The 13,030-nt window shown below is 41.5% G+C and overlaps 1 protein-coding gene across 4 annotated transcripts in view; it reads right to left on the reverse strand.

Moving 5' to 3' along the window:
- Positions 1-379: 379 nt before the first annotated feature.
- The window catches only part of DCBLD1 (discoidin, CUB and LCCL domain containing 1), a 28,752-nt gene continuing 16,101 nt past the window's right edge, over positions 380-13,030 (reverse strand). For 2 of the 4 annotated variants that reach the window (XM_081905443.1, XM_081905442.1), the window contains exons 7-15: positions 12,100-12,140; positions 11,439-11,654; positions 8,975-9,099; positions 6,044-6,191; positions 5,819-5,935; positions 4,888-4,978; positions 3,418-3,467; positions 2,344-2,478; positions 380-1,121 (exon numbers count right to left, since the gene is read on the reverse strand). In XM_081905443.1, coding sequence (XP_081761569.1) covers positions 607-1,121; positions 2,344-2,478; positions 3,418-3,467; positions 4,888-4,978; positions 5,819-5,935; positions 6,044-6,191; positions 8,975-9,099; positions 11,439-11,654; positions 12,100-12,140 — 1,438 coding nt within the window. In that variant the 3' untranslated portion in view covers positions 380-606. The remainder of the gene's footprint in view (positions 1,122-2,343; positions 2,479-3,417; positions 3,468-4,887; positions 4,979-5,818; positions 5,936-6,043; positions 6,192-8,974; positions 9,100-11,438; positions 11,655-12,099; positions 12,141-13,030) is intronic. The other 2 variants (XM_081905444.1, XM_081905445.1) reach the window with 2 other exon arrangements.

Genomic DNA, 13,030 nt, shown 5'->3' on the forward strand with positions numbered 1-13,030 from the left:
TAAATCCATGAAACAGAAGAGCCCGCTATTTCTCAGTGGCAATTGACTAGCATCACTTCTCTTCACAATACCATGCACCATCCCTCATTTTTTCAAAACTTATTTTGCCCAGAACAAGTACAGATTTATCCACACAGTTAAAACTGTTCAAAGCAGGGGGTTCTGCAGCATAGGATATGACCCGAGGAAATTAGCTTTTAAATTTAATTAGCTCCCACTTCTGTGTAACATGTCAGAACTAGTTAGCACAACTACCAACAGGAAAACAACCCCAGACGCCGTGCTGTTTTGTTAGGACACTGTCCTACCTTGTCTAGAAATCAGTGCAGTGACCAGTTCTTCTCACTGACAGCCCCCAACCCACACAGAACAAAACAGATTAAAGTTTAAGTTATTTTTATTAAATTAAAAATGTATGTACACATTGCACAACGTTAGAGTGGAGCACCAATATCACAGCTGCAGAGAATTGACTGCCTGAAGACTCTACAGCAAGGGCAGCAACGAACAGCTTTCACTCCTCAGCCAAGAGCAAATTTTGTTTTGCTCTAAATCTAATCCAGTGCTTTAAACATTATGGCAGTGAGTTTCCGCTGGTCCTTAAGGTTACAGAAGAGCTGTCATTGCAGTCTGATTTACCGGTTTTAGGCAGTATCTGGGTGTCGAATAGCCCTCATCTGTCAATAAACTGGTTTGGGGCTTCTGATAGCCAGTATTGTAGTCAAGTGTGGGCAAGACTTTCATTTTTGGCTTGTCATACTCCTTCTGACTTTGTGGTGTTTGATAATCTTCACTCCCCGTTTCAGTCTGGCACAAGGCAGTGAAAGTGCCTGTGGAAAGGGAACATTTATGCGCAGCGGAAGCAGTAGGAATGTTATAGCAGCTCTCTGAAGGAAAAGCATTTTCTCTTCCTACATGTCGCTCTATAATAGGAGTGGCGTATTCAGGCTCGTGGTTGGTCAAAGGCAGTGCATAATCGTGCCGATTTGCTCTCTGTGGGCAGTGGTAATGGTTCCCAGTCTCGGCACTACCTTTCTTCTCATTCTCTGTGTCCATGGGTCTGAAAGTGGATCCCTTTCGGGTTACTGTCCCAGTTCCTATCATGAGAGGCTGTTGATAATCTAGATGGGAAACAGAAAGAATCACATCAGAATCTCAGATCACACCAAATAGTAGATGCCACCTTAATTTATGCTGAGCAATCTGCTATATTATTTGCCTTCTCCCAGAAAGAAACTGTTATTGTTCCTACAGGAGACAGATATTTTTTCTGTTATCCCTGAGTCGTCTGACCAAGGGATATTATTTCCCAACTGCAGCAAAGAAAATTCAAGCAAGTACTTTGAATCAAATGTGGGTGGACTGTCAAGGCAATTAATTAACTTGAATAAGCTAAAATTAAGCACATTTCCAGGATGCTTCAAATATGTATTTTAAGTTCAAGACAAGAACAAATAAGAAGCATACTGGCTCATGTTTTATGTTTGTGTCAATGGGCATTTTTAATTCATTATTTGCAATGGCCTATGGCAACAAGCAATAAATATTTATAAGAATCGTAAGATTTTCCTTGGAGTACTCCTGCCTCCATGCACAAATTTTATTAGAGACCATTTGTTTTTCCCCTGCCTTCTCGCCACAAGATCAAACCATCCTTCTCGCTCTACTGACAAACCCAGTCTTCAGTCTATCAAAGGTCAAAAACAGATTCCTACATTAGATCCTTAGTAGAGCAATAGCTATTGATTATACAAGCTACATGAGCCATGTGCAACAGAAAGAAAAAAAATGTGCACTATAATGTTAGAGTTACTAAGCAAGAAAACATGCACACAATTGTCAAATTTATCCACCATCCTATCTAAAAGGATGGTACCACAAATTACAGCTAAACTCCAAAAAGCTACTAGTCATGATAGCTATGTTCTGCCCCCACTGTTAGGGCAGTATGCCTCTGGATAGCCAACGCTAGGAATAATAGAAAGTCAGGCAAAATCCTCATGTCAAGCTTGCAGGCTTTGCAAAGGCATCTGTGAGAATGGGATGCTGGGCTAGAGGGGCCTGACTGGGAAATCTCTTCTTAACGTCTTTGATATCGCACATGGGTAACCTGACGAGGAAGAATGTTGGAATGCCAAAGCCATTACTCTACAGGTATCTGGAAGAAGAATGCCAACAGTTTTATGTGAACACACTGGCAGGGCAATAATAGAAATATGATAAATAAATTAAAAAATGGTACAAGTTCTATTCTGCCAATCCTTACGGATGGGCAAACTAAGCCTGTTCTTTACGTTTCTTACGTGATACATAGGGATTGTTTTCAGAAGACAGTGAAGTTACCTGCCATCTCTCTTGTGACGAGATCTAGCTTTTGTGGCGTATCCTTTTCATTATTATAACTGATGGTGAATTCAGTAGACTGGTGTCTGACAAAGGGTTGTTTGATTTGTTTCCAGAAACCTAGAAGTTCAAGTCCTAATAATGTTAAAAATCTCAAATGTGATCCAATATAAAACATTGCATGCACAAAAAATAAATAAAACTGTCAGTTTGATTCAGACTGTGTTGGAAAGGATGACATGTAATAGACTTAGGGTTAAAAGAAGCTTGCACTAGCAGAGATCAGTCTATCTATACAGAGCACATAGGGCTAAATCCTGACAACTATCTTCCCTTCCATCCTGCAGCTGCTTGTGTTCCTCACAAGTCACCCTTGAGAGCTGGAATGAAGGGAGATATTGGGGGTGAGAGCTGCAGTGCATGTGCGTGTGTCCGTGCATGTGTGTGTGAAAAAATCAGCAGAAGCTCATCTAGTATGGTCACACAAGGGACTCTCTGATCCCAGCAATTTATCATCTGGACGTTCTCTTGGAGTCATGAACACACTTAATTTTAAATCAGCTGCTTTGCTGATCATTTTTGGATCTCCCTCCCCAACAACGCATCTCAACAGCAGTGCACTGTTGAATTTCAAAGCAAAGCTAAATTTGGACTTAGTGAGCATCTCATGGAAGCAGGCCCACAAGGGAGAAGGGAACAAGAGTGTGATATCAAAAAACACTGACCCAAAACTTTTAATGAAAATGGTTCCACAAAACCCTTTTCCTATTAAATTATCCCCTGGTAGAGATTGACATGGATAATGGATGCGTGATGCAAGCCATCCAGATTAAGCCACAGTGATTCCAAGGATCAGGAAGTACTAAGCACAGGAAACTGTCGCTGGCTGCTGTCAATGCCTGCTCCAGTTCCACCCATCCATTACATATATTAAAAGTTCTTGTGCTATTTGCGTGTAAGATCCTTAAGGGGAATTAGTCCCACTGCACACAAAGATATTGTTACAACTACATAAACATTTCCCTTTCTCATTATTGTCAGATGATGAACAAAACCACGATTTTTACCACCCACCTGGTTTCCCGGTGTCGTATGAGCCATAAGCACCTCCTTTCTTTCCTCTCCTATAATGAAGAACAGCAACAATAGCACTTGGCTTCAGTCAGTTCCATTGAACCAGTGACTGTCAACTCCTATTGACTGTCTAGGCTAGATTTTCAGGCACTGATCTTCCCCAACTTTGCTACTAGAGGCACTGGGTGTCCCTTGGAGACGGAGACCTGGGTCTTTATGCTGAACCCTGGACCTACCGCCTCTTTTGAAAACTTAAGAAAATGCTTACAGGGTAGCTAGGCACAATGCAAAGCAGAATACTGGTGAGACCCATCCACTCACCATCCTGATTTGCTGAATGAGTTGGGCAAGGGTGTGTTTGGGGGGGGGGGAGGCAGACAGGTAAACAGACAGATATAATACTGGATAAAGCTTCTTTCAGTTTCCATATATACTTAAGTAGAAATTCCTGCCAGGTAGGGCAGAGAGACCAACCCACATAAAATGGAATGATGGCAAGAGCCAGAGTAAATTCCTTTCCCTTTGAAAATCGGACTAAATTTGTATAATGTAAATATGCATTAACGTAGGCATATTTGTTTCATGGGCTTGTGCTCCAAATCTTTCTAATTACTCAGTAATGCCCCTGACAGGTGCCATCGGAATCTACAGACTGTGCCTAAAATTACTAGAGAATAATTATTTTTCTGGTGGCCAACTACAAAGAAACAACCATACTACAATTTCATTCCTAAGTAAGGATGTTTAGAAATGCAGGCTTAAATGAATTGCAGGTTGTATTTAAGCACTTAAAGCAATGAACTACTAATAGTGGACTGCTTTCCTTTGTGGTGCAACTACAAGACAGTCTTGTAGTTCTTCCTTGTTTTATATTTATAAAATGGTGGGAATGGACTTTGCAACTGGTTAGAAAGAGAGAGGAAGAAAGTGCACCGCCCAAGAGCCTTTTGCATAGGTCATCTCTTTCCCGATCAGAAAAGCCCTCAGGTGAGGAATGAATCATTGTGGAAATCTTTCTGCTGTTTTTCATGGAACTTCCTATTTTAGCTCGCTTGTCTCTAAAAGGCTAGAAGACTCCTTCCATGAAGAGAGCCACCGTTTCCCATTCCCTGCAATTCATGGGGACATCAGCTGGGAGAAGGAGCTCATTGGACGAGCCGGAGCACAATGAGGAGCTGGCGAGGGGACTTGAGGAAGCCCAGGCGGCACAATTTGAAATGCCGGTGATTAAGCTTGGGACTTCGTATTAATAATGCAAATACAGTCATAGGTTTTGGTCATAGCATTTTTCCTCTTCTGCTGTAAAACCACCGAAGGCAATCATCAGGTGTATTCCTGTTAGCTGGTAAATCTGCCAGTTACTCTTTAACCCACTAAACAGCTAAGGAAAAGGCTGTTATGTGTCCAAATACCACCACAAGAATTTTTAAGCTTTTCAACTCTGAAGAGGGAGAAGTGAGAGTTACATACTTTCGTACAACAGCATAGATACCAATTCCAGATATCAGGAACAGCAAAAGCACCACTACTACTGGAACGATTATGGTAGTGAGATTCAGTCCTTAAAAAGAAATGAAGATTAAAAAGTTACAATGTACTGAAAACCCAGCTGAAAAAACTAGCTTGACGGCTGGACTACATATCACATAGTACTGGTATATAGGGGGGAGTATGTAGAACCCAGGAAACAGTGAGACTTAATTCACATTATTGAATCCTGGCTTAACAAGCAAGGATATGCACGACCTCCTTGCACCCTTTGCTCCCATTTCACTCCTCCCTTCACATGATCGGGGGTGGGGAGCTGCTGTTAACCATGGCTTCTTGTTACGTACAAGCCAGGAATTATGCACAATGGATTCCAAACAAGCCAAGTTTTGAAAGTCATTAACCACAGTTTCTAGCTTGCATGTAGTAGGAAGCCATGGTTAACTGAGGCCTTCTTGGTTTCTTTCCCCATTTGCACAAGGGAAAGAGTGCAGCAAGAGGAATGTGGTTGCATCTGGGTGCAGAAGGCTTGCCCATAACCAGGCTTAACTTATGATTTGATTATGTGTTCCACTGTGTTGAATACCACTCCATGTGCTCAGACCTGCACCCACTTTAGATCGGTATTAAGCATTGTATACCTCTCAAGTTATACGATCAAGCCTTGTATATATCCAGAACACAAGTCACTCTTTCTGGTTATTTGGCCCTCATAAAGTAAAAACCATGTAGCAAAGACAGGAATGTGCTCTGACAACCTCACCTCAATGAATTACATTTTGTTCCCAGGCATTTGAAAACTGGGATTCAAAAAGGTGGTTTGCACTATCATTTCTGAAAAGTTGTCACAGTCTGTGGTAAGAGTTGTGCTAAGACTTTCGCCTCCGTTAAAGTTAGGAAAGGTGTTTCCTACCTAAGCTGCCTTCTTCTGAGGGTATGGGCTCTGTGATGGTTCTGTCTTCTTTTCTAACCAAGACACCTGTGCTTTGACTTGGTCTCTGCCAGAGCGGATGCGTAAGGGAGCTGTTAACTGCAAGGCAAAAGGTGGAACTAAGTGAGCCTCAACACATTTGAAGGGCATTCAGATCCTGCTGCCAATCGAACCTCTCCCCGCCCCCCGAATGGTAAAACGGCTTACCTTGGTTTACGCGACAACCAATAAGTTCCACCTTCAGAGCTATTCTTTTGTTCCAGCTCTGTGGAATAATTCTCACGTAGCGGGCTACTATGGGGGGAATGAAATTATTCCGGACTATGTCTCCATGATTAGAGTTGGCTTTGAATACCTGCGGTTTGAAAGGAAAATGAACCACATTATTTGGTTTAAAACCAATGAACAACAACTCCTCCCCTTAAAATTGCAGAGGATAAAAATCAACAGCAGCTTGTGCTGATCTGCTGGGGGCTGGTGGGGAAAAGACCTCAACCCTCCAGAGTTTAAAGCTTTTCCTCCAATATGTAGGCAGTCCTAAACTGGAGCAGTACAGCAGTAAAATGAGAGTTTGTGACCATCTGAGCAGCTAGTTGCGCAACAAGGCTCAACTCCAAACAGTCCAAGGCCAGCAAGGAGTAGTTAACTCTTCCTCCTCCTTCAGATTGTGGCAGAGTTTGAGGCTGGATGCACAGCAAGCTGCAGAGTCAGCACTATACCACTTTAATTCAACCAGTAGAGCCAGTCTCAGCCTGAACAACTGAAGGGAAGGCTTTAGCCCTTTACAATTCTAGCACAATTCTCTCTCTCTCTCCCCCGCCCCCCCATTACTGGTGCCTATTTCCTCTCCTCAACACACCATTAATCAATGCCACTCTTTTACTGTTTCTAAAACTGTATTCCTGCAACAAGTCCTCCTCCCACTTCACAAACAGTGGAATGGGCGTGTGCAAAATAATACCCTTTCCCCCTGCACACTGTCCCTCCAAGTGTGCAGGTGCCCCATGCCCTGTCTGTTGTGGGTGATCCTGCTTCACAGCCCTGCTGGTTGGCATGGGCCCGTCCACTTTGCTAGTAACGGGAATTAAGTATTGGAAACTTCAGTGTTGTGGGGTTGGAAGAGCAGCACATTTCTCATTTTAGATTTAAAAAGTGACCACCACCAAAGAATGGTATCCAGCTGGTAATCCCCCGTGGACAGAAGACCCTTTGATCTAGCAGAGCCTTCTGTCGGCAGAACAAGGATCAAGGTGATCTTTGGCAAATGCCTCCTCACCCCTGCAGTCTCCCCATTCCCCTAAGATCAACTTCTGGGGGTTAGGGGAAGTTTTGGAACTGTGTGGGGGTGGGGACACACGGGGGTGGGGATCTGCAAGGGAAGGAGAAACTGCCAAAGAAGCCAGAGCGATGGGGAGATGGCCATTTTATTTTTCTCAAAGCGTTCTTGAGATTTTCTTCTGACAGGACAGTACTAATCAGCACTGCCAGTGGAAAGCAAAATAAACATACTACTTCTTTTAAATTAATACCATTAAAAACCCCTCTCTTTTTATAATTTTTTGTATAAGGTTTCACAGAAGGCCTAATATGAATTACAATCATATGTTGATAACCCATACTTTTATTCAACTATGTGGAATAGAGCGCTTTTGAAGTATCTGTGCAGCAGATGGATTTCCCATGTTGTGCAATGCAGCTAACTCAGTAATAAAAAAAATAATAAAATCCAAAACGAGTATATGATGGTGGGAGATAATAACTTCTCCAGATTTGATCTCTAACTTGCCCTTTGTATTTAGGGGCAAAAAAGTAAGTTTCTCTCACTAAGCTGCAAGCAAACTGAGACTTTATCAGAGAGTTTGCTTGCAGAGAGTTTGCTTTATCTCCTACTGATAAAGGCTGAGCTTCTCCAATTCCTATTGTAGGTCAAATGAGCAGGGGTCCATGCCTCTTCTAGACTGATTCATGGAGCTGAAAAAGGGCATAAGAATGTAGATGTGCACTTGAAAACACACCCCACATTTAAAGTGCATCTCCCTTGTAAAGAATCATGGGAACTGTAGTTTAACCTTGACAAAGCTACAATTCCCAGCACCCTTAAACTACAGTTCCTGGAATTCTTTGTGGGGGCAGATGTGCTTTAAATGTTTGTCGTGCACCATCACAGAGCAAACCTTGGAAGTAATTCCCACTGCTTTCAATGGCCCTTAGTTTATTGTACGGTGTGCTCAGGAATGCAGCCTTAATATTCTGTATATATCCCTGCCACACCTTATCAGATGCTTGTGCAATTACAACCTTGTGCTAGAAACCAGAAAAGTCCTGCTTTCAAGACAAGGGGAGAAGGGGAAATAAAATGGAAGATTTCTAACACTTAAAAGTTATAAACATAGATTTGAAAAAAGCTGCTCCACCACAAGCAGTAGTTTCACAGAAAATAGTTCTCAAATAATGTTAAAGTACATGCAAAATCAGCTCACAATACAAGCAGCCCTTCCCCACCCACAACCTGTAGGTCATGAGTGAAGATTTTAAAAATACAAATTCTTATCTACTGGAGGGCAAATAACAGTCTAAAATTTGAGGGGCAAGAAGCTGTTGCATCACATATAGGTCTCCCTGAAAACAATCCGATCTGCTTCCCCCACAGTGAAATTTGAAGAAGGAAGAAGACTCTGTCCGTAGGGGTATGTATATGCAAAAGCATATTTTACTGTACCTATAAAGAAAGAAAATGGCAAAGAGGGCACTTTAGTACACTGTCCTGCTTCTTCTCATAGCCCAAATAATATTTTTTCCTGCCAAACTGCTCATCCAGCTTCCTCTAGTGAAGAGGAATCTCTAGCTTCCTTACAAATGTTTTCAAATGAAATCATTTCTCCATGGCAAAACTAGACTGGAGCCTTCTGAAAGTAAGGGACAGGGCAAATTACCCAAGTCACAACTAAACCTAGACAGCACAACGTGTGCAATGAGGGTGCTGAAAACCCACTGGAGTAAACAAGATTTGAGTATAACAATCCAGTAGCTCCAGCTGTCTGCAAAGGATGAAAGATGGAAGTTGGGCTGCAGGAGAACCCCTCCCCCCGGCAACCACCATTTCCCCCTTGCCCTTTATCTCCCCGCTTCCCCAGTTACCTTTTCTTGATTGCTTAGGATTCCTTTGTAAGTTCTCCATTTTGAGTTGTTATTTTTGTAGTTGACAATAAACGTCTGAACGTAATAGTTAAAATTGAGCATTGTGGACCCTGTGGTTCTAATTCCTTGTAATGAAAGAAAAAGTAAACAAAAGGGATCTGTTTTGGTCTGTTGGTTAATAATAGTAAAATAAGCATACATTTCCTTCAAACAATAATCACTCATTTATATCTGCAGCAAAATTAAGAAATGTCACCACCCGAAAACCTTTCGCTTTCTACTATATTATTTGTAAAGGCATCCTCAGATGTACATGCTAGGGCTCTCCCACTGTCAATAGCAATAGGGGAAAGGCACTCCTGCACTTGTGAAGCTCATCTGGAGCATCACACTTGTACACGCTCTGGATCACAGGAATCATTTTTACAGGCAAGTGTCTCTAGTGAGCACACCACCATCTACAAAACCGATAATGAAAGCTAATTAATATTTGAACATACATGCTCTCCCCTCCTTTCGCATTGGCAATTTGTCCTGCAAAACTGCAAAAGCACGCCAGCAACATGGACTCAAGAAACAGTTGCGAAAATGGGACAAAATGGAAACGGGGTGGTTAGGTCAGCCTCAGTTATGTCCATAGAAGAAGTGGGATGGTTATAGGTCTGCTGGAATAGAAGTGAGGCCACATCCCACCCCTCTTTGACCACTGAATAGCTCCCATGTGACGGGTGAATCAGATTCAGGTAAGCTGCTGAGTGGGATCTCAGCAAATGATAATAATAATAATAATAATAATAATAATAATAATAATAATAATAATAATAATTAAATAAATAAATAAATAAATAAAATAATAATAATAATAAAACCAGGCCTCCAGCTAATTACACAAGTGTTTCTGTAATGTGGAAAGGGTCCCCATATCCAAGTGTGCAGTGGCTCATCTGAAATTGGGGTACCAATTATAATTACATTTAACATTTATCCTGCAATTGTGTGTGTGGTTTTTCTTACTCAAAAGCAAGCAAAGGGAACCCAATCCAAAACAGGACTGCAGTGCACAAAGAGTCATGCCACCCTCTCCCCAAAAGGTTCAGACCCCTTTCAGCAGCTACTGATAATAAAAAAGAAACTTTAAAATCCCTATTGGTGTTATTAGGAGGTGTGTTTGAGAAAGGGGGAGGGAGTCTTGGGGAGCATCACAGTTGGGGTGGAAAGGATTAAACCTAATCCTAATCCACGTCACCCCCTATGCACAAAAGAAAAGAGCACATGCACAGCTACAGCCTGAAGCTTATGTATTAAAAACACAATGCATAGTTTGATCAAATCCAGAATAGAACTACACTCTCATCACCAATCATGGTAACAGTGAATGTTGTCCCTAGTTGTTGGGTATCGGCAGAAGATGTGAGATGTGGAACAATGGGAGGTGGTGGGGCACACGTGAGAGTGTGTAAGGCAGGGCATGGGCAGATGTGGTTGCATTTGTGTAAGCATGGCTCTTTGTGTGAATAGTGGCAAAAGAACCATTTTCAGAATGGGACTAAGTGTCCTTTATCAGGGCCCTGCAAATAAATTCTCACCCAGTGTTGTGCAACCTGTTATCTGGGTGCAGCAATTGGTGCCCTACTCCCCTGCCCCCAGCCTTAAGCTATTATTTACAAGAACAGCAAGTCCTAGACTTCCAGCATAGTATGGCAGGCGTAAGGGAAAACATCTAAGGTGCTCCTGATAAGATCAAATTGAGGGATATATGAAAAGAATGGAGCCTCATTAACAACCCAGAAGAATTCATATATATTTAGTTTTGTTTGTCTAAAAGCTTTAGAAGAACACAATTATAACCAACGACAAGATTCCAAAAAGACGATAGAAGATGCAAGTATGAGGAATTCCTTTCTGCATTTCAATGATAAAGGCTTATTAGCTGTTGATAAGAAGAGGACCTCAGCCCCATTGGGCCTTCTGCAATTTATCGAACCATAAAATATTTCCCATTTGGTTACTGGAAAGGCATATTGCTCCTGAACTGCAGCTGTGTGGGCAGTAAAATTTGGCCTAAAAGCCTTTCGGGGGGTGGGGTGTATTTCAATTGGTCTTTGCTAGTTTTAACAACTCAATGTTGTAAGTACCTACATTTTACTCAGAGTAGACTCATTGCAATTCATGGTCCTAAGTAAGCAATGTCCATTAATTTCAACAGGTCTACTCCAAGTAGGATTAACATTGGATACAACCCTTAGTTGTTGTTGTTTTTTGGCAGAAAGTAATTGTTGCAGTGTTACATTACATTTGTAAATAGCCCTTGCTCGGAGTACCATTTGAAACCTCACTTAAAACCTGAGGAAATCTAGCTTACAAGAACAGTAAGCAAGCTGCATAGGGTCACAACCGATAACTGAATGACACTAAACTTAAATCTAACTTAAGAGACGTACTCTTGCTATGACAGACAACTGACCTGTTATTCTTCTCCTTTCTCCCAGGTCAATTTCTAGCCACTGCCGAGAGTTGCTCTGGTTTGCTGCCCAGGAAGGCCCTTGGACTTTGAGCCAGGCCCTAACAGGAGACCATGGAACCACCTCCCCAATGTCATTGGTTTCATCCCAGAATGATGACGCCGTGATCTGGCCATCGGATGCATTTCGTCCTTCTAGGTTCAGTGATTGATTGCAACCTTCCAAAGTGAAAAAAAGGGAGGAAAGTGTATTTTCAGATAACGGTATTAACTATGACTATAATCATCAACCTAGAAGACTTGATTAATTTCCCCCCAAATATCATTAAGAGTTTCTGAAAATGCTTTCTTTCTCTACCCACCCATGAGCCCTAGCCTAACTCCAGTAAACAAAAGAATTTGATCTATGTTATAATAACTTGTTTTTAACATTTGCTTTTATCATTATTATTTTTAAATGAATATTTTAGATAGGTTCTTTGTAAACTACTTGGCGATCTCCTATAAAGTAAGTGGTATATACATTCTTCATTAACAAGCAAATAAAATAAAGTAGTTCATTGTATTTGGCCCCAAATTGTATTTATTTTAATTGGAGAGTGCTTTGGCTTTTCCTGGATTATGCATTAATAATGTCTAAAATGAAGAAAAAAAATAGCCTTACCATTTGAGTTAAAAATAATCCGCTTATCTGACAGAGAGCCACTGTAAGAAAAAGAGATGACATTATCATTTTGATTAGCTACTCATGTACAAGAAATTTTAAGCTGAAATAGTTCTGCTTTATTCTTACCCTGCCTTTTGATCCTACAACCTGATGCACCAAAATAAATACTTTAAAGTACTATACAGTTCAGGGATTGGTCGTGGATCATCTAACTCTGGCGAACAATGACCAGACCATTAGGGAGCCCGAAGGGGACATGCAATTTACATGTTTTTGCAGCTTTTTAGAACAATATGTGAACTCTGGGTGCCATATGAATATCAAGGGGGGGGGGACCAAGGATACAGTTGCAATTTTATCATGAGCCTGCATAACTCAGTGCACTTTAAATCTAAACAGCTCTCAGTTTATTAACTCAAAACACCCAAAGAGAATAGATAGTGCCTGTCACTATTAACAGTACCTAAAATGAAATCAATTGTGCAATTGAGCTCCCCCACCTCTCCACGCCCACATTTCCCCCAAATCTGCTCTGGAGGGTTGGGGTAGCCCCTAGAACAGATTTATGGGGTACACAAAGAGAATGAAGTATCAGCGTGTAAGTGGATGGATCGTGCAAGTCTCATTGTGCTGATGGATCACTTAAAGTGGATACCACCCATTGTTTTTCTAATTCGATCCAAAGGGAAATTATAGATAATGGAAGAGTTCCTGGTCTGTTTGCCTACTCATGTGAAGGGAGGATGAAAGCAGCTGTATGCACAATGCCTGTTCACATCTTGGCTGATTAAGTGAAAATATGATGCTCCAAACGTGGCCATTTCAGTACATAGTTCGAACAAAACAATGGTTAACAAGAGTTTCCAACTCACACAAAGGAAGGAGCGAAGGGGCTCTGTGTGCAAGAAAAAGGCTTGTGTGTATCATG

Source organism: Podarcis melisellensis (genome assembly GCF_964234715.1).
Source record: "Podarcis melisellensis genome assembly, chromosome: 3".
Lineage (NCBI taxonomy): Eukaryota > Metazoa > Chordata > Lepidosauria > Squamata > Lacertidae > Podarcis > Podarcis melisellensis.